Raw genomic sequence first — 21835 nt, forward strand, 5'->3', positions numbered from 1 at the left:
GAAGCCCTCTCCCGGACTCCCGGGAGGGTCACGGCAGCCAAGGGGCTCAGGCCCACGTCTCAGTCTGAAAGCGCCGTGTCCGCTGAAGCCTGGCTAGATAGGCGGCGGCGTCGGAGCTGCAGAGCCCGCCCTGCTCCTGGAAGATGGACACCAGGGCTTCCGAGACATCCGCTGGCATGGACTTGGCGTTGCTAGAGGGGCGGTAGCAGAAGGCGCGTGAGGCTGGGCCTAGGGTTGGGCCCGCTCCCGCTGCAGCTGAGACTGCTCACCCTGCCAGGTAGAAGTGTGCACCCTGGCGGTCCAGCAGCTCCCACACGAGCGGCCCCCGCTCCCGGAGCCGGTGCTGCACATACACTTTCTGCTCCTGCAGGGCAGAAGGGCAGGGTGGGGCTGAGTGTGAGCCCTCCCCTCCTTTCCCAGCCCCCGAGCACACAAACCCACCTGCTCCCGGGAGAAGGCAGGGACCAGGGTCAGGCAGCCCCGCTTCTCCAGCTCCTGCCACTCCGCCTCCCAGTAGAAGTCTTGGTCCCGCCAGCGGCAGCCAAAAAACAAGACATTTCCTGGGGGAATGCAGGGTGGTCCTTGAACTTCTGCTGGAAGCCCCCACCACAACCCTATCCCGGGACCCCAGGCACTCACTGGTCCGGTCCTGGGCCACGCGCTCCTGGATGGCTGCTCGGAAGGGGGCTACCCCGGTGCCGGGCCCCACCATAATCACAGGCACGTCTGGCATCTCTGGGAAGGCCAGACCCCCAGGCCGCACCCACAGGGGCACCCGGACAGGTGCTATTACAGGAGAGAGGTGGTATGAAGAGGCTCAAAGGCAGCTCCGAGTCTGCTGGGGCCCTGGCCCAGCATCCGCGTGGGCCTGGGAGAAGGGGACACCGGGCCATGGCCCCCACCCTGGGAGCAGGGGTCACCTTGCCCAGAGTCCGGGTCCAGGGATGCCAGCCAGGAGGAGCAGAGGCCCCGGCGGGGCTCCTTGAGGCGAGTCTGAAACTGCACTACAGCCACGAGGATCTGTAGCCTCGAGGGGTGAGCCTGGGGAGGATGGTGGGGGGGGGTGAGCCTGGGGAGGACAGTGGGGGGGGTGAGCCTGGGGAGGATGGTGGGGAGGTCGGGTGAGCCTCGGGAGGATGGTGGGGAGGGGTGGGTGAGCCTGGGTAGGACGGTGAGGAGGGGGTGAGCCTGGGGAGGATGGTGGGGAGGAGGGGGTGAGCCTGTGGGGGACGGTGGGGAGGAGGGGGTGAGCCTGGGGAGGACAGTGAGGAGGGGGTGAGCCTGGGGAGGACAATGGGGAGGAGGGGGTGAGCCTGGGGAGGACAGTGAGGAGGGGGTGAGCCTGGGGAGGACGGTGGGCTGAGAGTGATGGCACAAGGCTGCCCACACCTGCTGCCTGGGCTGTGGGCCCCAGCCACATCACCCAGGGGCGGTCCTTGATAGGGGACTGTCACCTGGTCAGAGCATAACTTCTGCCCACAGAGCCCCACAGCCCCATCCCAGCTTTCCTGGGGCCCCTCACCAGCATGGAGGAGGCGATGGAGAAGGCCCTCGGCCGGATGGCGGGGATGAGGTCCAGCAGGTAGTCCGGGGGGATGGCGGCGGCTGTGTATGGGAAGTCACACAGCACCTGGGCAGAGAGAGGCTCGGAGTGGCTGAAGTGTGGCCCTGGCTCAGGGGCTGGGCCCCACCAGCCACACTGGCCATCCTCACCTCCACAATGGTCCTGCGGGGCCGGTTGCAGTATTCAAAGAGCTCCTCCTGGCCCTGGGCAGAACTGAACTCCAACAGCTTCTCCCGCTCCAGCTCATGGAGGGACAGACAAGCCAGGAGCTCAAAGAAGGAGCGGCGAGGCACGCTGGCGATGTCCAGGTACTGGGACACGAGGTGCCGCACGGAGCAGGGCTGGGGCAGCCTTGTGGGTGGGAGGACATCTGCAGGGTGAGTGGGAGCCTCTGTGGGCTGCGGTGGGGCCCTCGGGGTGGGGGCCGAGGACATGGGGGAGGGCAGAGAGTCAGGCTGGCTGAGGCTGGGCTCACCTGGCTCCCGCGGCTGCAGCGTGAAGAGCTGCTCAGGGTCCAGGCCCAGTGCCTGGCAGAACTGCTGGACGTGAGCCGCCGAGTTGGAGGGCTGAATCAGCACCACATCGCCGGCAGCGAAGCTGTGAGGAGAAGCCCCCAGGGGCCCCGGATGGAGGCCATCCCCTGCAGCCCAGCCCGGCCTCCTCTGAACCCCAGCAGTCCCCGCCACCACCTGGTGTCTCGGGCCTCACCTGAGGGCAGAGCCTGAGATGTCAAACTCAATCAGCCGAACGTCCTGGAAGTGGGAGGGGCCGGTGACTCTCTGGTTGGAGATCATGGGTGCCAGGAAAGGCTGCGACTCCGATGGGGGCTCTCTGGAGCCAGGGTGAGCCACCTGCTGCCCCTCAGAGCCTGCACTGGGCACCTCGTGGAGGAACAGCAGGCTGAACTTGGAGGGCAGGCTGTGGGAGGGCAGGCTCTTCAGACCAGAAACCCCCCGACCCAGGGGCCACCCACACTCACGGGTGGGACCCAGGCGAGGTCCCCAGGCCGCCTGCGGGTGACCTGGGGCCATACTCACGGGACGCCGGGAGGGATCTCAGCGAGGCCTGGAGGCGGCGGGCACAGCCCCAGAACCTTGCCCCACAAGTCTCGCAGCCAGGGGTCCACAGCAGCATCGGGCCTGGGAGGGGGCACATGTGCTGGCCTGAGCGGACCTGGCGCGTGGCCAGGTCAGACCATGGAGGCAGGGCCAGCCCTGAAGACTCACCCCAGCTCATGCTGGTCGTCACCCAGGCACGCGGGCAGGAGGGCACTGCCCCCAAGCTGTAGGAGCCGTCGGTGCAGCTTCTTGGCCACAAAGTTGAACCTGCAGAGACAGCAAGGCTGGTCCCGGGCTGGAGCCGGGCAGAGCGCAACCCGGGCAGGGACTTCCTCAGCTGGCAACACTCCATGCTGGCCACGCCCTAGGAGGGGGCAGCGTCTCCACACGCCAGGGGCTGCTGAGACCAGGCAGCCGGCAGGGCCCCGAGCAGCAGGTCCTCTGCTCGTGGAGAACCAGCCTGTGTGGGTGGAGGCGTGTGGCCTTGTGCCACTGATGGGCCCTCATCTCTGGACAGGGAGTTGAGACAATGGAGCCCTCCAGGCCCCCAGCCAAGGTGTGGGTCACTTCTCAGCAAAGCAGCTCCGGGCTGGGGAGAGGGCCAGGCATCTTCCTGGGGGTCAGTTTCGCTTCTCACTCTGGTTCTGAGGCATGACGGGCCCTGGGTTTCGCTCCTCTCTGGGAACGCTGTCAACAGACAGGCTCCCTCCCTCGCCTGAACACACACATCACGCCCAGAACAAGCCTCCCGGCAGAACGGGTGGGCTACCGCCGGCCTTCCCGTTTCCTTTCATCTGAAGCGATGAGACCCCACTACACACTCGGCTTTTGACGCTCGGGGCTCGCAGACCTGGGCCCTGCATGGATGGCCATGGGTTTCAACGCTGTGGGTCTAAAGATACCATCTGCACACTGAACACCCTACTCCTTGCTCAGGGGCAGGTGAGCCCTGCGAAATGCCTGGGGAAAAGGCGGAGGCAGCCGCTGGGGCAGCAGCAGGACACAGGGCCCACCTCCACCTCCAAGTCCTGAACACTCCATGGCACACGTGTTTGTAACAGTGGGGACTGGTGCCAGGTAGCCTTCTGTGACGTCGGTGTGGCTCTGAGCCCAGCCCTCTGCCACCCTGCCTGCTTCCCTCTGTGCCCTCCCACAGCGTGAGGTCTGGGGCGCCCACCAGGGCGTATCGTGGAGAAGCCAGTGCCGCTGCAAGGGCCCTGTGGCCTGCAGGGCCGACCCTGAAAGCTGGTCTGGCAGCTGCACCCCTGGAACTGTCCTGTCCCGTACTCACTTGGCATATGAGGAGTCCCCGAGGCCCAGGACGGCAAAGTCCATCTGACAGAGGGCAGTGGAGGGCAGGTTCTTCCGGAATATGAACCTCCAAAAGTTCTGCAGCCGGAGGAAACCCCGCATCAGTCCCAAGCCTCTGGGCCAGCCCCAAACCAGAGAGCGAGGGGACGGTCTCAGGGGAACAGAGAGAGGGCAAGAAGCGGCAGAATGGAACTGGATCTGACGAAAAGGCAAGGCCCAGGTCCAGCCAGCAGGGCGAGGGGCACTGGGAGGAGGCACAGCTGGTGCAGGACCTGAGGAGACCAGGGCCCACCCTGCCCACGGGAGCCAGACAGCCTGCTGCGCACTCTGGCCTGTGTGGGGCTCCCTTCCTGGGACGTCACCCTCCCCTGCCCCCGGCTCTGAGCCGCCAGAAACAGCTCTGCACTCACTCCTCAAGCTGTGTACCTCCACAGGAGTACCTCACCTCCACCCGTCACTTCCCAGCCAGAGCGGGGGCCTCTGCGGCTGAATGGGTCCATCCCACAGACCCCCACACCGGGAGCTCTGAGGTCCATCCCACAGACCCCCACACCCACATCTGAGATCCCAGTGTCTGGGACCCATCCCCTTCCTTCCGTGGCCGAGGTCCGTGTCTCTGGGACTCATCCCCTTCCTTCCGTGGCCGAGGTCCGTGTCTCTGCGACACATCCCCTTCCTTCTGTGGCCGAGGTGCGTGTCTCTGGGACACATCTCTTAACTTCCGTGGCTGCAGGACCTTGAGCCAGCAGTGTTCAGATTATCCCATTCCACAACCCGCCTTCCGTGGTGGCCTCCAGGCTTGATAGGAGGCCCCTCCACAAGGAGCCTGCTGCCCCTCACCTGCATCCCAGGTGGCCTGTCTGTGTGGTCTTCACAGCCCACCCACCTCCCCATCCTATGGCCAAGCATGGAGGCCAGAGTAGAGGCCCTGGCTTTGTCAGCCCACAGCTTTGACCCTGGCCCTGCACCACTCATGGCCTCCTGGGACCTCACCCCCTCATCAGCTGCCTCACTGGGTCACGCTGTGTAAGCAAATGTACTCAGCCTCTTGCCCCAGACCCCCCCCCCCCACAGCGTCCACTGCTGGTGAGACCCCCTTGCTTCCGGAATTCCAAAGGGCTTTCCCGTGCTCAGTTTGAGGAACTTCCTCCTTCCTGAGAAAAGGATTCAGGAGAGAGCATTGCTGTGACTTTTCCCTCACAACTGGCAAGCAGCTGAGTTAGTCCTGGGCTTGGCACCACTGCTGAAAAAGCTAGGGTCCCACTTGCCACCCTTGGGGTGTGTAAGGCACTCCGTCCCCAGCAGCTAAACCCACAATGACATGCCCGAGGGTAGCCCGTTCATTCTCAGCAGGGCCCTTCCTGGGCACGGGGCTCTCCGGCTGCAGACCCGCTCTGGATACCTTGTTACTTTCCGGGATAACTTCCTCTCTGCTGTTGTCTTCTCATTCTGAGGCCACTGGAATGATCTTTGAATTCTGGTACCTGCTTCCTTGCATTTTCTGCCTTGCTTTTTATTACACTTTCTAGAAGGGCTTCTCATCTTTCTTTGAGATGGAGCTTCACTCTGGCCCAGGCTGGAGTGCCATGGCGCGGCCTCAGCCTCCCAGGTTCAAGTGATTCTCCTGCCCTCAGCCTCCTGAATAGCTGAGATACAGGTGCACACCACCATGCCTAACTAATTTTGGTATTTTTAGTAGAGACAAGGTTTCACCGCAAGGTTAGCCAGACTGGTCTTGAACTCCTGACTTCAAGTGATCCACACACCTCAGCCTCCCAAAGTGCTGGGATTACAGGTGTGAGCCACCACGCCTGGCCAGAACTGCTTTCTACTGTTCACACAAGCCAAGTCACCTTTCTCTTCTACACAGACTGCTCCTTCTTCCTTGGGGCCTGGTTAGCCCTCACGTATCCTTCAGTGACTCAGCTGACACTCTTTTCTTCTGCAAACCTCTGCCTGGGCCCCAAAGCTGGGCTAGAAAAGGCTCGACGCCCCTTATCAGTGCTCCCACATCTGCGCCTCTCCCCAGCAGCAGGTGTTTCCCGGCACCGTGACTGTCCATTAGCTGCTTCTGCCACAGTGTGAACTCTCTGAGGATGAAAGTATGGCTGCTGGGTTCACAGCTGAATCCCCAGACTCAGGCTGTGCCAGGAAGATAGTATGTGCTGAAAAGATGGTCAGAGAATTAACATTCCCTGAAGGTCATACAGGCTAGAGAATCGCACAAGACACAGACTAGATGCACACATAGCCCTGGAAAAAGAAAAAAGGCTAGAATGGATAATAACGCTATTTGGTGGCCATGAAGAGTTTATTAGAGAGGACAACCAAAGCCCCCAGCTCCACTCAAGGACGTCCTCTCAAATCCACCTCTGAAATGTCTTCAGATGGAGGGGGAGAGCTGTTTACTGCACCTGGAATCCGGGCAATGAGAACGGGGCAAGAGGCGAGGGCGGAGATCCGGGGAGCCACGGGGCCAGCCTTACCTTCATGTTGTCGGGCGGGTCTCCCTGGCCTGCAGTTGCACAAACGAAGATCACCAGGGGCTCGTGAATCAGATTCGCCTCAACAGAAAGACACACACACGTCAGACCTCCGGCTGGAAGCGCCGGGCGGCCGTCCCGAAACCTGGCCCTCCTCGCCTTCGCCAGGCTGACCGGGCAGGGGGATTTCTGCGGGCGGCCGGACCGTCCTCTCTCGTTCGGGCTCCAACCTCCTCCCCTTCTCCTAAATCCGCCGCAAGGGAGGGACCCGCTCTCAGGCTAAATGCGACGCCTTCTGGGTCACGACCCCAAGGGGCGGGTCCCCCGGCCCCCCAGGCCCTCCGCCGATGCCCCCGCGAGCCCTCACCACCGGGTACGAGTCCAGGGCCTGCACCCGGCAGCCAAGCCGCCGGCGCCGGGCTTCGCGACCCAGCCGCTCCGACACATCCTGAGCAGTGCCCGTCTGGCTGCCGAAGAGCACCAGGAGCTGCGGGACCACCATCGCGGCGCGCCGGGGACTCCCGTTCGGAGACTGAGGACTGGCAGGCAGTTCCCGCCGGAAGGGCGGCAGGGACCACTCCGACTTCCGCTGTCGGCCGGAAGTGACGCAGTCGGGACGCGCCCGGCGGGGCATGGCGTCCGAGCGAGGCGGGCGTCCGCTAGCGGCCGGTGTCGAGTCCCGGTCTGGGGCCGGGAGGTTGGCGGCGAACCAGGGCCGAGGGCCGGGGCTGGCGGGGACGCTCGCCGCCTCTCGCTCGCAGCAGCAGCGGCGGCACGCGCGGGCGAGGGCCGTGGGCGGAGGAGACGCAGCTCCGCGGGTGGCACGCTCGGCCGGGCCCCGGCCCGCGCTCAACGGGCGCGATGCTCTTCTCGCTCCGGGAGCTGGTGCAGTGGCTGGGCTTCGCCACCTTCGAGATCTTCGTGCACCTGCTAGCCCTGTTGGTGTTCTCCGTGCTGCTGGCACTGCGTGTGGATGGCCTGGTACCGGGCCTCTCCTGGTGGAACGTGTTTGTGCCTTTCTTCGCCGCTGACGGGCTCAGCACCTACTTCACCACCATCGTGTCGGTCCGCCTCTTCCAGGACGGAGAGAAGCGGCTGGCGGTGCTCCGCCTTTTCTGGGTCCTCACGGTCCTGAGTCTCAAGTTCGTTTTCGAGATGCTGTTGTGCCAGAAGCTGGCGGAGCAGACTCGGGAGCTCTGGTTCGGTCTCATCACGTCCCCGGTCTTCATTCTCCTGCAGCTGCTCATGATCCGCGCCTGTCGGGTCAACTAGCCTCTTCGAGGTGCCGGAGGGAGAGCGCTGGACGGCTAGAATGCTGACCTCAAGCCGAGGTCCTATTTGCGCTGTACTGGAGGAGAGGTTCTTTGGTCGGAAGGCAACTCCTGCTTGCGCCGAGCTGAGTGCCCGGTTTTTTATTCCAATCATGTCTGAAATGGTTTCTTCAGCAGGGCTTAAAAGAGCAGCCTTCATCCTTAAAATGTATTTCCTTTTATTTCATGCTTTGAGTAGGTAATCCTGATTTGTCCTGAGGAGGGCCCCAGGCCAGACAGTCCTGAACTCCTCTGACACTCGGAAACTCAATATAAGTAAAATGTCCAGGTGGACTCTTGAGTATTTCCTGTGGGTCCTGGGAAAGTACTGCTCCACAAAGCTGCAAAGCTGGACTCAGGGATGTCCTGCAACCAGCAGCGCTGACCTAAGAGCTCCCTGCACCGTCCATCCGAACCAGACTTCGGTAGATGTGTTCTTCACATCTATCAAATGTAAACGAGCTTGTATCTCCTCCCCTGTGCCACGGGAGAGGTTGGCTCTTTATTTCAGTCTAGGCAGAGACAGAAGAATGTTGAATAAGAGCACAATTAGGGTCTTGTCTGGTTATCTGTTACCCAAGAAAAGAACTCTGCTGTCAAGGCGCTGCTTGGCTTCCCATCCCGGCAAAGACTGAAGTTGTATGGACTTTTTCATCACCTTGTGGCTGGCACCGTTAGCACACCTGAGACAGATTTAAGCCTCCCTAAGAGACTGAAGAGAGGAACAGGTGTCGGATACTCAATAGGCATGGAGACCTACCAATGGCAAGCTCGTGAGTGGCCCAGCTTTGTTGGCCTACAGACTTTGATTTGATGCCACTCAGGTGCCAAATGAGAACCTTTGCTGAGATGCAAATAAAGTAAGAGAATGTTTTCCTGAAATGAATAGTGTTTGGTTGTGCCTCTGAAGGGTTAAATAGGGTGAATATTGAGATACTTCTGCTACATGGTGTAACTGGTGACAGAGCTGTGGTTTTAGATGCATTGAAACCTGTGGCCAGAGCTTAGTGGATGGTGGTGGGAATCACTTGTTCTGGAGAATCCCTCCTGCCTGCTCTAGGAGGTTGGTAATTCAGGCACCACCACCCCCCCCATCCCCTCGGGTGAAGACAGCACTCTGGGCCCATGTTGAAGATTTGTTGAATAGTTTGTGATCACAGAGCTCATGGCTTTTTGCCAGTGTGTGGTCTTTGTGGCCTTGTTGGCACTCGGTAGAGCAGAGACCAGCAAACAGTGTCCTAAGGCCTGTTTTGTATGACCCTTGAGCTGAGGATGGTTTTTATACCCCTAAAGAATTAAAAGCAAAAGCAAAACGTGTGACAGAGTGAATGTGACCCTCAGAGTCCAAGGTCCCTTAATCGGCACTCTTGGCCTTTGAGGCCAGAAGATTCTTTAGTGCGGATGCAGGCTGTCTCGCAGTGCCCCTGCCTTTCGTGGGGAGAAGCCAGTAGCAGCCTTCATTTGTGACAATCAGATGTTTATCCAGACATTGCCAAGGGCCCTGGGGGACAAAATTGTACCTGGCAAAAACCAGTGGGCTAAGATATTTCCTATCTGGGGCCAGGTGCAGTGGCTTACATCTGTAGTCCCAGCACTTTGGGAGGCGGACATGGGTGGATCACCAGGTCAGAAGTTTGATACCGGGCTGACCAACATGGTGAAATACCATCTTTACCAAAAATACAAAAATGAGCCGGGCCTGGTGGTGTACGCCTGTAATCTCAGCTACTTAGGAGACTGAGGAGGGAGAATCGCTTGAACCTGGGAGGCAGAGGTTGCAGTGAGCTGAGATCGCGCCACTGCACTCTAGCCTGGGTGACAGAGCAAGACTTCGTCTCAAAAAAAAAAAATTCCTGTCTGGCTCATTCCAGAAAGGTGCACTAGCCTTTGTTCTCAGGCATCAGCATGGCGAGCAGAGTACAGCGTCAGCCTCTGCCTGGCGTGGATGCCTGGCTGTGTAAACCACGGAGGGGCTCATGTTGGGGGCGTGGCAGGCAACTTGTCTGGTGCGTTGCACAGCCTCAGGAATGTGTCCTGCCTGGAACTGGCATAACTAATGTCAAAGCCGGATTCAAGCTGAACAGTGGGAGTGAGTTTCCTCGCAATGTTATTTGTTTCTAGATTTTGTGTTTTATGTGTTCCCCTGTTTTATTTTGCTAGTTCAGAATTGGAGCAACCCTATTAGTGTAGAAGTGATGAACACCAGACACTTCCTTCTTAGAAAGTGATTGGAGGAGGACTGTAAGCAGGGAGGCACTCGGCTTCTGGAAGGCTGAAATGAAAGTTTATTTTGGCCGGGTGCAGTGGCTCACGCCTGTAGTCCCAGCACTTTGGGAGGCTGAGGCAGGCGGATCACAAGGTCAGGAGTTTGAGACCAGCCTGGCCAACAAGGTGAAACCCCATCTCTACTAAAAATACAAAAATTAGCTGGGCATGGTGGTGGGCACCTGTAATCCCAGCTACTTGGGAGGCTGAGCCAGGAGAATCGCTTGAGCTTGGGAGGTGGAGGTTGCAGTCAGCCGAGATCGCACCACTGCATTCCAGCCTGGGCCACAAGAACAGGACTCCGTCTCAAAAACAAAACAAAACAAAAACAAAAAGTTTATTTTATCCAGCTTAATGGAGTGGCAGGAGAATAAGACAGCATTAACGAAGTGGTGGTGCAGATGTTATGGGGCACAGAAGCTGAGAAGGCTATCCCCAGGTAAAAAAAAAAAAAAACAAAAAAAACCTCTACGTCTTTTCAGAGACCCGGGTGACCTTGGAGCCCTGTCCCTGAAAGGCAAGTGGTGTGGGAAACAGCAGTGTCTACTTGAGCAGGCTGCTGACTGCAGGGCAGGTAATAGAAAGACGGAGGTGTTCGTGCACTGCGATCCCCCTTCTCCCCATGGCTCCAAGCGGTCTGCCTATTGTCTGCAGGCTTGAAAGACTGTGGGAGCATTCCACAGCCCTTCCTGGGGCAGAAGCCTTGGGCTTCGTGGGGACTTGTCAGCCTGGAGGCTGTGCTCTCGGGGTCATGGCATCTGGAGCCTTGGGATGGGGAGAAGTTCAACAGATGAGAGGAGTGGCCTTAACGTGGCAGCAGGGTGGAGTGATCAGACACACGGGCGGGCTCTGTGAGGCCCACCGTTACTCTGACTTTTTTGGCTGTTTCTGCGTGGGAGAGCTGTCAAAGCATGCAGAGCCCTGGTGAGCCCGCCTGTGTTCGCGGGGGCGGGGGAGAGGCTGCTTCCTTTGTGCCTACTCCTGCAGATGCTTTGGTTTGGGGGGACCACGGGTGGCAAGGCTGGGTTAAGAGGCTCCCACCTGGGCAGCCTATGAGAAACTGATTCGCCGGGGCTGGGCGGGGCTCCTGAACTGGCATTTCCAAAGCCCGCAGGCACCTGCCGGAGGTCGGAGGACCATTGGTGAAAGCAGGGTCCGGGCCAGTGCGTGGCTTGTGCACCGTCCACGGGCGCGGGTGCCTTCGGTCCTGGAGCTGCCCCCTTCCTGCACCGCGCTCTCAGCGGAGGGAACAGGCGGCCTGGGTGCTGGCCGCGTAAGGAAGCCCAAGCTCGTCCAAGGTCACTCGGGGCGCGGGGCCCAGGGGCCGCCACCCTGCTCCGCCCGGGACGCCAGGAGCCGAGAGCTAAGACGCGGAAGCGGCCACTGAGCCGCGCGAGGCGCCGGGGCGTGTCCCAGGGGCCTTCACCGATGGGGGCGGTGCCGGTGACAGGCGTCGTCCAGTGAGGTCCCTCGGGAGGCGGGGTTGAGGCGAGTGTTGGCCAATCGGTGGGGTCACTGATGGGCCCGCTCCCTCCGCTGCCATAGGTGGGCCTCCCGCGGGGGGCGGGGCCAGCCAGCTTCCCCCAATGGGCGGCGGCCGGGAGGGGGCGTGGCCGCGGCGCCCGGGTCCGCAGCGGCGGCGGCCCCTCCGGCCCTCAGTCCCGCCGCTCGCGGCCGCGTCCACAGCATGGCCGCCCTGGGGCGGCCGGGCCCGGCGCAGCGCTCCGCGCTGCCCGCCTGGAAGCGCGAGATCCTGGAGCGGAAGCGGGCCAAGCTGGCCGCGCTGGGCGGGGGCGCGGGGCCTGGCGCGGCGGAGCCCGAGCAGCGGGTGCTGGCGGAGAGCCTGGGCCCGCTGCGTGAGAACCCGTTCATGCGGCTGGAGGCCGAGCGGCGGCGCGGCGCGGGCGCGGCGGGGGCGCGGCTGCTGGAGCGGTACAGCCGCGTGCCGGGCGTGCGCGCCCTCCGCGCCGACAGCGTCCTCATCATCGAGACGGTGCCCGGCTTTCCGCCCGCGCCGCCCGCCGCGGGGGCCGCGCAGATCCGCGCCGCCGAGGTGCTGGTGTACGGGGCGCCGCCCGGCCGCGTCAGCCGCCTGCTGGAGAGGTTCGACCCGCCCGCCGCGCCGCGCCGCTGCGGGAGCCCCGAGCGCGTCCGCCCCCCGCCGCCGCCGCCGCCCCGGCCGCCGTCCGCGGCCCCCAGCCTGCCCGCCGCGCCCGGGCCCTGCAGTGTCGGGGCGAGCCCCGGGGCCCGGCGCAGCGACTTCCTGCAGAAGACCGGGAGCAACTCCTTCACTGTCCACCCCCGGGGTCTGCACCGCGGCGCGGGTGCCCGTCTGCTCTCCAACGGGCCCTCGGCCGCTCAGCCCCGGGCCAGTCCTGCCAACGGCCTCGCGGGCTCCCCGCCAGGGTCGGGACAGTGGAAGCCAAAGGTGGAGCCGGGGGATCCCTTCCTCCACCCGCCCCCCAGCCCCGGGACCCCGAGTGCCACTCCAGCCGCGCCCCCTGCCAGTGCCACTCCCAGCCAGCGCCAGTGCGTCTCCGCGGCCACCAGCGCCAACGACTCCTTCGAGATACGGCCGGCCCCCAAGCCAGACATGGAGACCATTCCCTCGGGGGACCTCCAGGCCCGGGCGCTGGCCAGCCTCCGCGCAAACTCTCGAAATTCCTTCCTGTTCATCCCCAAGAGCAAGGACTCCCGGGCCCCTCCTGCTGAGGGGAGGCAGTCCGCGGAGCTGCCAAAGGGAGACGTGGGCCGGAGCACCCCGAGCCAGGAGCTCGGAGCCCAGCTGGTGCCTGGAGGGGATGGTTCTCCTGCCCTGGGGAGGAGCGCCCTGGAGGTCCAGGCAGAGTGGGCAGTCGATGAGGGGCCCTGTCCAAGGGCAGCCACTGCCCTCTCTGACCGAGCTGTCAGGTGGCAGAGGCCGTCCTCACCACCCCCCTTCCTGCCGCCTGCTGCGGAAGAAGCTGAGCCTGCCGAAGGCTTCAGTGTTGCTGGCTTGGCCAAGAATAGCCGGGAACACGGGAGGCCGGGGCTGCCTGTTACCTTCATTGATGAGGTAGACTCGGAGGAGGAGGCCCCCCAAGAAGCCAAACTGCCCTACTCCACACACCCTGCCAGGCCCGGGTGCGTGTCGGAGCTCCAGCCGAGAGGCAGCAATACCTTCATAGTGGTGCCCAAGAGGAAGCCAGGGCCCCTGCAAGAGCAGCACTTGAGTCAGGCCAGTGGGGGCCCCCGGCCACGGGAGGCTGAGGAAGAGGAGGCTGGTGGCCTCCTGGGGCCCACGCTGAAGAAGCGCTACCCCACGGTGCATGAGATTGAGGTGATTGGCGGCTACCTGGCCCTGCAGAAGTCCTGCCTCACCAAGGCTGGCTCCTCAAGAAAGAAGGTCAGTGGTGGGGGCAGGGCCACTGGCCGGGAGGGAGAGAGACAGCTCACAGAGCTGTGGGGGCAGCGTGTGCCCTGATCCCAGGACGCCTGTCCGGGGCAAGGGATGGTTTCTTCATGGACTGGAGGAGAGCTGGGGCTGGGTGGGCCGTGCCCGGTCCAGGGCCCCAGTGGAGCCCCCTGACTTGGGCTGTGGGGGCTGGCCTGCTCTGTGCCTCAAAAGGCTGCTGGACAGTGCCAGGACAGACAATGCCAGGACAGACAGTGCTGTGCCTCTGCCAGTTCCCGTGGCTCGTCTGGAATTAGCTAGGCGGGCCTGTCCCTTTGTGACTCCAGCGGGGAGAAGCAGGCTCCTCCTTGGGCTTGGCTTTGAGGAGGTGGCCTTGCATGGTCTCCTGGAGGCCCAGCTGCATGGGTGCCAGGCGCCAGGATGTGAGTGGGAAGAGGCCAGTGCTAGGAGTTGGCTGGGTCCCTTCATCATGGCTAGCCCTGGGGTGCAGCTCACCAGCCAGTTGGAGGTGGTTGTCAGCTCCTCAGAAGGGGCACTGGCCAGGAGCCGGGCAGAAAGGCCGAATGAGTGCCTAGTGTGTGTCTGATCTGGGCCTGGGAAGCTTGCTGGGGAGAAGGGCCCTTCGGAGGCTCTCAGCAGCCAGGCAGGGGAGCCTCCCTCCTCAGCCAGCTCTGGCCAGTGGCCTGGAACCCTCTAGGCACAAGAAAAAAAAATCCTCAGATTCTTCCTGGTCATTCCTGCACCCATATTTGTTTCCTGGGGCAAATTCCAAGGGCAGTGACTCCTCTGTCGGAGGTGACCTGTCGGGAAGCAGGTGTGCCTTCCCTAGGGACTGAGGGGTGGCCTGGGGTGTCTCCCTTGGCTCTTCCTGTCCAGGTACTGCCCCAGAGCCAGTACTGGCTAGGTCACCCCAGGTGGCCTGTCCTCCAGCCTCAGTTTCCCTGGGATGGGGGCTGGGGATGAGACCTTGCAGGCTCCCTCAGTAGACAGGCCACCGCCTGCCTCTCTTTGCTTCCTGTCTGGGATTGGATTTGGCATCTCTCCTCTCCCAGTGCCATCCTCCCCTCCTGGAACCAGGGCGTTGGCACTCCTGCTGGCTCCATCTGCCGGCCCAGGCATCTGTGCTGACCCTCCTGAGGTGCTTCCAGTTGGGGCTAGGGGCCGGGCCCAGAGCCCCTCCCACCCCTGGAGACATGTGGGTCCGTCTTCCCCACCCTCACCCCAGTGTCACCCCAGCCCATTGAGGTGGGGTCGATCTGATGGACACGGCCTCTGTCCTCCAGCTCCTGTCTGTCTCTCCCTCCCGGGCATCCGTACCCTTGGCCTGGGCTGCTGCGTGAGGTGGGCGCTTCCGGGCTTGCCCCAGTGCTCGAAATGGGGACAGTGCCCCCTTTGTAGAGAGGAAGCCGCCGAAGCTCGGGAGTCGGATGGGGTCATGGAACTTGTGGGGCGAGAACTGAGTTCAGGTTCTTGTTTCTAGAACCCCTCCCCAAACCCATGTAGCCATCCCTGGGAACCTGGCTTCTTCCTGGGACTCGAGGCCATTGCCTGGAGCCTGGCCATCCTGCCCTCAGAAGGGACAGAACTGGGCCATGTGTGATGGCTCACACCTGTAATCTTTTTTTTTTTTTTTTTTTTTTTTTTTGAGATGGCGTTTCACTCTTGTTACCCAGGCTGGAGTGCAATGGCGTGATCTTGGCTCACCGCAACCTCCGCCTCCTGGGTTCAGGCAATTCTCCTGCCTCAGCCTCCTGAGTAGCTGGGGTTACAGGCATGCGCCACCATGCCCAGCTAATGTTTTGTATTTTTAGTAGAGACGGGGTTTCACCATGTTGACCAGGATGGTCTCGATCTCTTGACCTTGTGATCCACCCGCCTCGGCCTCCCAAAGTGCTGGGATTACAGTCTTGAGCCACCACACCCGGCCACACCTGTAATCTTAACACTTTGGGAGGCCGAGGATGGTAGATCACGAAGTCAGGAGTTCCAGACCAGCCTGGCAAAGATGGTAAAGCCCTGTCTCTACTAAAAAAAAAAAAAACAAAAAACACACACACACAAAAATTAGCCGGTCATGGTGGCAGGCGCCTGTAATCCCAGCTACTCAGGAGACTGAGGCAGACAATTGCTTGAACCTGGGAGGTGGAGGTTGCAGTGAGCCAAGATGATGCCACTGCACTCCAGCCTGAGTGACAGAGGGAGACTTCATCTTAAACTAAAAAAAGGTACAGAACTGTGGGGAGTCATTTGTGGCTGGGTTAGGGTCGGGAGGGTAGACTGGGGGCTTGAAGGCCAGCAGGGACAGGAAGACAGCAGTTGGGGAGAGGCTGAGCCTGGGAAGCAGGCCCTAGACCAGCAGGAAGGCGGAGCTCGGGCCAGCCTGAGGGGGTGGGGGTCCAGATGGACGATGCTTGGCATGGCCAGGTGGCCCGGGCAGGGCCTGCCAGAGCAGCATGACTTGCTGGCTGTGACTTCCTGCCTGGGTACACGCCAGCTGCCCTGCCTGGGAAGAGCTAGAATGTCCATCAGGAGGGGACGGAGGCATGGGGCTGCCCTGCCTTTCAGAATGGCTTGCTGGCCTTGGCATGGTGGGCTGTGGGGCAGGGGTGTCCCGTGGACTGTGCAGCCCGTGGGCCAGTAGTGCTCACAGGTGGGGTGCAAGGTGCCCCTGCAGGTCCTGCACCTGGCCTTGCCTGATCACCCTGGCCAGCCTTTTTTTATGTTTTAATTTTTTGAGACGGAGTCTCACTTTGTTTCACTGTGTCTCAGGCTAGAGTGCAGTGGCACAATCTCGGCTCAGGGCACCCTCCACTTCCTGGATTCAAGTGATTCTCCTGCCTCAGCCTCCAGAGTAGCTGGGATTACAGGCGCACACCACCACGCCCAGCTAATTTTTGTATTTTTAGTACAGATGGGTTTCACCATGTTGGCCAGGCTGGTCTTGAACTCCTGACCTCAGGTGATCTGCCCTCCTTGGCCTCCCAAAGTGCTGGGATGACAGGTGTGAGCCACCGCATCCAGCCCAGTCTTCAGTTGGGACCACTGGCTGCCATACAGGGCATGGGGTGGAGTGAAGGGCCCAGAGTCCTGCTGGACCCAACCAGGGGCAGCAGCTGGTGGTGGTGCTCCTTTTCCTGGGGTGCAGGTGAAGGGTGCTGCTTTTCCTGGGGTGCAGGTGACAGGCAGCTCTTCAGAGGAGTTGTCTGGGTGGTGGGAGTCGGTGAGGGGTCTGCCCTGGGAATGGCTGTCCCCACACAGGGTATGATGCCCTTGCCTGTGTCTGTGGGGTGCAGGCCTGCTCTGGACAGGCTGAGTCTGGGGGGCTGCTGGTCTATGCACCTGGGGTGCCTAGGCCCGGCTGGGTTATCCATTGGCAGAATCCGAAGGTGCCCTGTGTGGGCAGGGCAGCCACACCCCAGGCTGTTTTCCCAGGTCTCTCCTCACACCTGCCTCCCGTGGGACTCGCTGCTGCAGCCTTTCCACTTCATGGAGTGCCACCTGGCCTGGCTCCTACCAGTCTGGCTGCCCCCTTTCCTCCCCTCTGCCCTCCTCCCCTCCAGGCTCTTGGTCCATCCCAAATGTGTCAGTGTCCCCAGGGCTTGGTACTGGACACCCAGAGCTGTCCGCCCTCACCTGCTGTGCAACTTCCGTCTCCACTCCCAAGGCCTTGCCCTCTGATCCTTACACCCATGGGTGCCACCCTGACACCTGCCTTTCCTACCGATGTCCCCTCCTGGCCAGCACCAAGCCCCCAGCCTGGGCTCCTCCCTGCCTCTCTCCCACTTTGCTGGCCAGATCCTAGGTGGCCAGGGGCTGTCGCATCTCACTGTTGGTGGCTGAGTCCCTGTCCTTTTCGCCTCTCCGTCAGCTCTTCCCATGGGGCCACCTAAGTGGTCTCTCTGGAGCCAGAGACCCCAAGAACAGGCCTGGACCCTGCTCCTTTCAGCTTTCTCATGGGTGGAGGCTGTGCCTGACGCTGGGGGCTGAGCTTTGCTCAGGGAGCACCCAGCATCTCGAGAGCCTGCTGTGGACATTGCACCCGGCAGCCTGGTGCAATGTGGTGTCCCTTTGGCTGGGGCCGAGTGGGGGATGGGAGGCAGGCAGCCGCGCCCAGGGAAAGAGGGGCAGGGCCGGGCTCAGCTCACACCTCCATCTGGGCAGGTTGGTCCTGGCTGCTGGGCCCTTTGTCCCGGGCGGAGGCTCTTTGGTAACCAAAGCTGGGCAGGGTAGGTGGAGCAAGAACAGAAGGGCCCTTCGAGGCCCAGGCTGTGCCTGGAAGCTGGGCTGAGGGACCCACCTGCCTGCTGTGTTGGCTGCCCCAGGCGAAGTCCCTGATAGGCTGTGGCCAAGTGTGTGCAGTGCCAGCCCCAGCCACACCCTCGCCCATTCTGCATCCTAGGGTCTGCAGGCTGCTCACAACATGAGTCATGGGGTGTCCTGTGACCCACTGACCTGTCCCCACAGTGGGAGGGGAGGGTTGTGAGGCTGAGCTGACACCAGCCCAGCTGAGACCTGGGGAGGCAGGATGTGACCAGAACCCTGGGCCCCAGCTGAGGGCAGATGGGCTGCCTGTCCACCCCGCCCCCCACTGCCTGGCCAGGCTGTACCAGGCTCGGGGCTCATGTGCGCCCAGCCCCCACGGCCCCCCTGCTGGGACCGGTCATGTGCATGAGCCAGGGCGCTAATCCTTGGCCCTGGCAGCTGGCCCTGCTGTGTTCTCAGCTGTGGGGGCTGGGCCTGGAGGGCTTCAGGGTCATCTGGGTGAGCTCCACGGAACCAGGGCGGCTGGAGGCCCCATTTGCTTTGGGGCTTTGGGCCTGTGGGCGACCTCTGGCCCACCAGCCTCATTCTGCCTGGAGCACCTCCACCTGGGGTATCTGTCCCAAAGCATGAGTCTGGGAGGGCCGGGTACCCTATTCCTAAGCAGGCTGGAAGTGGGTGGGCACCTGTGGGGTCTGGTGGTTTCCTGTCCCAGCCTCTGCCTGCCTGGCTGCCCGTGGGGTGACTGCTGGAGGGCCAGGGCCAGGTGGACCTAGCTGCAGGCAAGACAGTTAAGGGACAGGAGCGGATGTCTGACACCTTGTTTTGTCTGACCCAGATGGCCTCCCCATCCCTGCTCATCAGTGCAGATGGCTGCGGCGCCGCGGCCTGGGGTGGGGATGCAAGCAGGTAGCTTCGTGGCGGAGCAGGGCTCCGTGTGGGCTGTGCTGAGGGGTGAAGCTGGAGGTTTGGGCACAAAGGGTGGACCCCCCCCAGCTGTGTTCATAGTAAGGGGCCCAAGGGTGCACTTGGCTGTGTGGGCCGTGTGGCCGCTGCTGGAGAGGGCGTGATGGCAGGAGTGTGTGCCCTGGGCCCTGTCCTGGCAGCCCTGTGTGGCTGCCTCCACTGCCTCCTGAGGCCGTCTCTTGCCCTCCTGTCACTGGCTGCAGTGGTTTGCTGCCTGGGGCCCGGCTCCTACCTCTGGCTCCTTCTAGGGGAGGAGGAGGAACTTGAGCTGCTGGTGTCCTGTGCCCAGGAAGAGTTTAATATTTCCAGCTCCGGCTGGGCTCCTCCATCTGCTGCAGGCGGGCACCACTCACATTCATCAGGGACCGCTGTCCCGGGCTGAGTGCAGCTGAGCTGGCCTGATGGGAGCTCTGCCCCACACAAGCCCGGTCAGGGGAGGTGGAGAGTCCTGACCATTGGTCTCCACTGCCCCCATTGCTTCTGGGAACCAGCAGGCCTGCCTGGGTTTCAAGGCCGCTGGGAGAAGGAAAGAATTTACTCAGATGTGAAATCCTGCAGACTACCAAGTGGGCATGGTGGGCAAGGGCCAGAGGGGCAGCAGGGTGAGGGAGGAGTCATTGATGGGGTCGCTGGCACCCAGGCTCAGTAGAGGCCCCCTCCCATACTCTACACAGCCTCAGGCCAACTCTCAGCTGTTAGGTGCGTGGTGCCTGGGGCCTCCACACGGCTTCGATGCCTTATAGAGGCCTTTGTTAACAGTGGGGGTGTGTGCTCTACTGGATTGTCCTTGTATCCAGTAAGCCAGGACATGAACTTGGCTTTAGAGAGACAGCCCAGACACCAACAGGGGCTGCCTGGAGCTTAGAATGCAAGGCACCTGAGGGCGCAGCCTCGCTTCCGCCCTGTTCTTGCTATAGAGCTGCTTGGTTGGGGGGACGTGCCCACCCAGTTTCCTCCCAGCTCGTGCTATGTCCAGATGGCAGAGCAGGTGGGTCCTGAGATGGCAGCCCAGGGAGCAGCTCTAGAGGCTTCTGGTCCTGGTCAGCGTCTGGTCCCTAGCTGGGACGGGAGGGGAAGTTGGCCCCCAGGGTGGAGGGAATGGATACAGCCTGCAGGGTCCAGATGGAGAGGTCTTCCCCCACTTCCTGGAGCCCCCAAAGGGTTGATGGTGTATGTGGCTCCCCAGTCGGGTCGGCCTCGTCCTGAGGGCTGAACCCGAGCCCCTGGCATCCCTGCGTCCAGCTGAGCACACAGCCCTGGTTCACGTCCCCTGCCCCTGGCATCCCTGTGTCCAGCTGAGCATGCGGCCCTGGTTCACGTCCCCAGCCCCTGGCATCCCTGCGTCCAGCTGGGCACAGCAGCCCTGGTTCACATCCCCAGCCCCTGGCATCCCTGCGTCCAGCTGGGCACAGCAGCCCTGGTTCATGTCCCCAGCCCCTGGCATCCCTGCGTCCAGCTGGGCACAGCAGCCCTGCTTCACGTCCCCAGCCCCTGGCATCCCTGCGTCCAGCTGGGCACAGCAGCCCTGGTTCACGTCCCCTGCCCTGGCATCCCTGCGTCCAGCTGAGCACGCAGCCCTGGTTCACGTCCCCTGCCCCTGGCATCCCTGCGTCCAGCTGAGCATGCGGCCTTGGTTCACGTCCCCAGCCCCTGGCATCCCTACGTCCAGCTGAGCACGCAGTCCTGGTTCACATCCCCAGCCCCTAGCATCCCTGCGTCCAGCTGGGCACGGCAACCCTGGCTCACTGGACTCTCCCTCCCAGATGAAGATCTCCTTCAATGACAAAAGCCTGCAGACCACATTTGAGTACCCTTCCGAGAGCTCCCTAGTGCAGGAGGAAGAGGTGGAGCGGGAGGAAGAGGAGGAGGAGGAGGAGGAAGAGGAAGAGGAGGAGGAGGAGGGGTCCTGCTCAGAGGAGAAGCCCTTTGCACTATTCCTGCCCCGGGCCACGTTTGTGAGCAGCGTGAGGCCCGAGAGCTCTCGGCTGCCCGAGGGTAGCTCAGGTGAGTGCCCACCTAGGGGTCGGGTAGACTGGGAGGGGTGGGAGCCTGGTCTATGCCCTCATGTCCGCCTGTGCTCCTCGGTCCACAGGCCTGTCCAGCTACACCCCGAAGCACTCTGTGGCCTTCAGCAAGTGGCAGGAGCAGGCGCTGGAGCAGGCCCCGAGGGAGGCAGAGCCCCCACCCTTGGAGGCCATGGTGAGCTGCGGAGCGGGAGTGCTGGGGGGTCTGATGCCTGGGTGAGCCTATGCGCCCACATTCTGTCCTCTCTTTCTCAGCTGACGCCTGCCAGTCAGAACGACCTCTCGGATTTCCGCAGTGAGCCAGCCCTGTACTTCTGAGCCCAGCACTGCTGGGACCAAGGCTGAGCCCCGCTGTGGGAGTCCTGGAAGCTGGACAGTGGCCAGGGACTACTGCACCTTTCAGCCTTGTCTGGCCTCACTGTATCCCCACCCCTCCTGGCCCTGGAAGCAGCCAGGGTGCCTCCTGCTGTGGGGGCCAGGTCTGGGTCTCTCTCCCCAGCCCTGGTTTGGGGGGGTCCGAGGGGGAGTGAGGTGGGGCGCTGCCTGTGGGTGAGGGCCAGGGGCCTGCTGGGTGGTGGCCATCTGCGACCGGCGGGAGTCGGGAGCTGTGCAGATTCTGCACCAGGCCGTTCCCTGTCCCGCCACTCAGCCTGGCCCTCTAACGAGTGGTGTCTTTCCTGCCTCTGATGACGGACGCAATAAACAGCACTGTACCAAGCTGTTGGCGCCCACACTGCGTGATCCTTGGCTGGAAGGGAGCAGGGGCAGGTCTCTGTGGGAAGAAGCCACCTGGGGTGCAGTGGGCCCAGCTTGCACGTCTGTGCCAGGGTGTGTGGGAGGTGACCACAGTCTGGTGCCCCCATGCCTCGATGCCCCAGTGGCCCAGGCTCTGACCCCCAACTTCCATAGCCTGTTAACCACCTGTTGCCCCCGACCCTGCGGAGGTGGGATGCCAGGCCTGCTGTCGGGGCCTAGACCTCACGTGGGAGGGGGAGAGCGTTGCAGCTGCTGGGCCTGAAGTGGCTTCTCTGAGGGCCCCAGAGCCTGGGATGGGACCAAGGGCAGGGCAGCGTGGGGCAACACAGGAGCTGGCATCTCCTGTTGCACTTGGCATGCCCCCGACCCACAAGGGGCCAGAGCTGGGGCTGTTTCCTCCCTGGAGAATCAAACCCCAGATTAGAGAGACGCTGTTTGGCCAGA

At 62.3% G+C, this 21835-nt stretch overlaps 3 protein-coding genes across 3 annotated transcripts; 2 read left to right on the top strand and 1 right to left on the bottom strand.

Annotated features, from left to right (window-relative positions):
• Nucleotides 1–37: 37 nt before the first annotated feature.
• Nucleotides 38–7017, bottom strand: NDOR1 (NADPH dependent diflavin oxidoreductase 1). The gene is made up of 14 exons (XM_003941332.3): nt 6784–7017; nt 6420–6497; nt 3914–4011; nt 2791–2889; nt 2602–2703; nt 2273–2482; nt 2040–2161; nt 1714–1934; nt 1523–1630; nt 921–1041; nt 640–786; nt 442–560; nt 270–364; nt 38–191 (listed from the first exon to the last, which is right to left on the bottom strand). Exons 1-14 carry the CDS (start codon nt 6916–6918, stop codon nt 47–49), a joined length of 1800 nt encoding a protein of 599 aa, XP_003941381.1. The 5' UTR covers nt 6919–7017; the 3' UTR covers nt 38–46.
• An 18-nt stretch (nt 7018–7035) lies between these two features.
• On the top strand, nt 7036–8608 carry TMEM203 (transmembrane protein 203). Its single transcript, XM_003941341.4, has one exon. It carries the CDS (start codon nt 7278–7280, stop codon nt 7686–7688), a length of 411 nt encoding a protein of 136 aa, XP_003941390.1. The 5' UTR covers nt 7036–7277; the 3' UTR covers nt 7689–8608.
• Nucleotides 8609–11578: 2970 nt separating this feature from the next.
• TPRN (taperin) lies at nt 11579–21352 on the top strand. The gene is made up of 4 exons (XM_039461357.2): nt 11579–13376; nt 20375–20615; nt 20704–20810; nt 20891–21352. Exons 1-4 carry the CDS (start codon nt 11679–11681, stop codon nt 20951–20953), a joined length of 2109 nt encoding a protein of 702 aa, XP_039317291.1. The 5' UTR covers nt 11579–11678; the 3' UTR covers nt 20954–21352.
• The last annotated feature ends 483 nt before the right edge of the window (nt 21353–21835 follow it).

This window comes from Saimiri boliviensis, chromosome 2 (assembly GCF_048565385.1).
Source record: "Saimiri boliviensis isolate mSaiBol1 chromosome 2, mSaiBol1.pri, whole genome shotgun sequence".
In the NCBI taxonomy this organism is placed as follows: domain Eukaryota; kingdom Metazoa; phylum Chordata; class Mammalia; order Primates; family Cebidae; genus Saimiri; species Saimiri boliviensis.

Bases quoted from the DNA above. Each gene is read 5' to 3' on its own strand.
- NDOR1 (XM_003941332.3), bottom strand. From the start codon at position 6,918: ATGGTGGTCCCGCAGCTCCTGGTGCTCTTCGGCAGCCAGACGGGCACT. The intron at 1,042-1,522 runs GTGAGGGGCCCC...CATCCTCCCCAG, and splicing joins CCATCGCCTCCTCCATGCTG to GCTCACCCCTCGAGGCTACA. The intron at 561-639 runs GTGAGTGCCTGG...GCATTCCCCCAG, and splicing joins CGTGGCCCAGGACCGGACCA to GAAATGTCTTGTTTTTTGGC.
- TMEM203 (XM_003941341.4), top strand. From the start codon at position 7,278: ATGCTCTTCTCGCTCCGGGAGCTGGTGCAGTGGCTGGGCTTCGCCACC.
- TPRN (XM_039461357.2), top strand. From the start codon at position 11,679: ATGGCCGCCCTGGGGCGGCCGGGCCCGGCGCAGCGCTCCGCGCTGCCC. The intron at 13,377-20,374 runs GTCAGTGGTGGG...TCTCCCTCCCAG, and splicing joins CTGGCTCCTCAAGAAAGAAG to ATGAAGATCTCCTTCAATGA. The intron at 20,616-20,703 runs GTGAGTGCCCAC...CTCGGTCCACAG, and splicing joins GCTGCCCGAGGGTAGCTCAG to GCCTGTCCAGCTACACCCCG.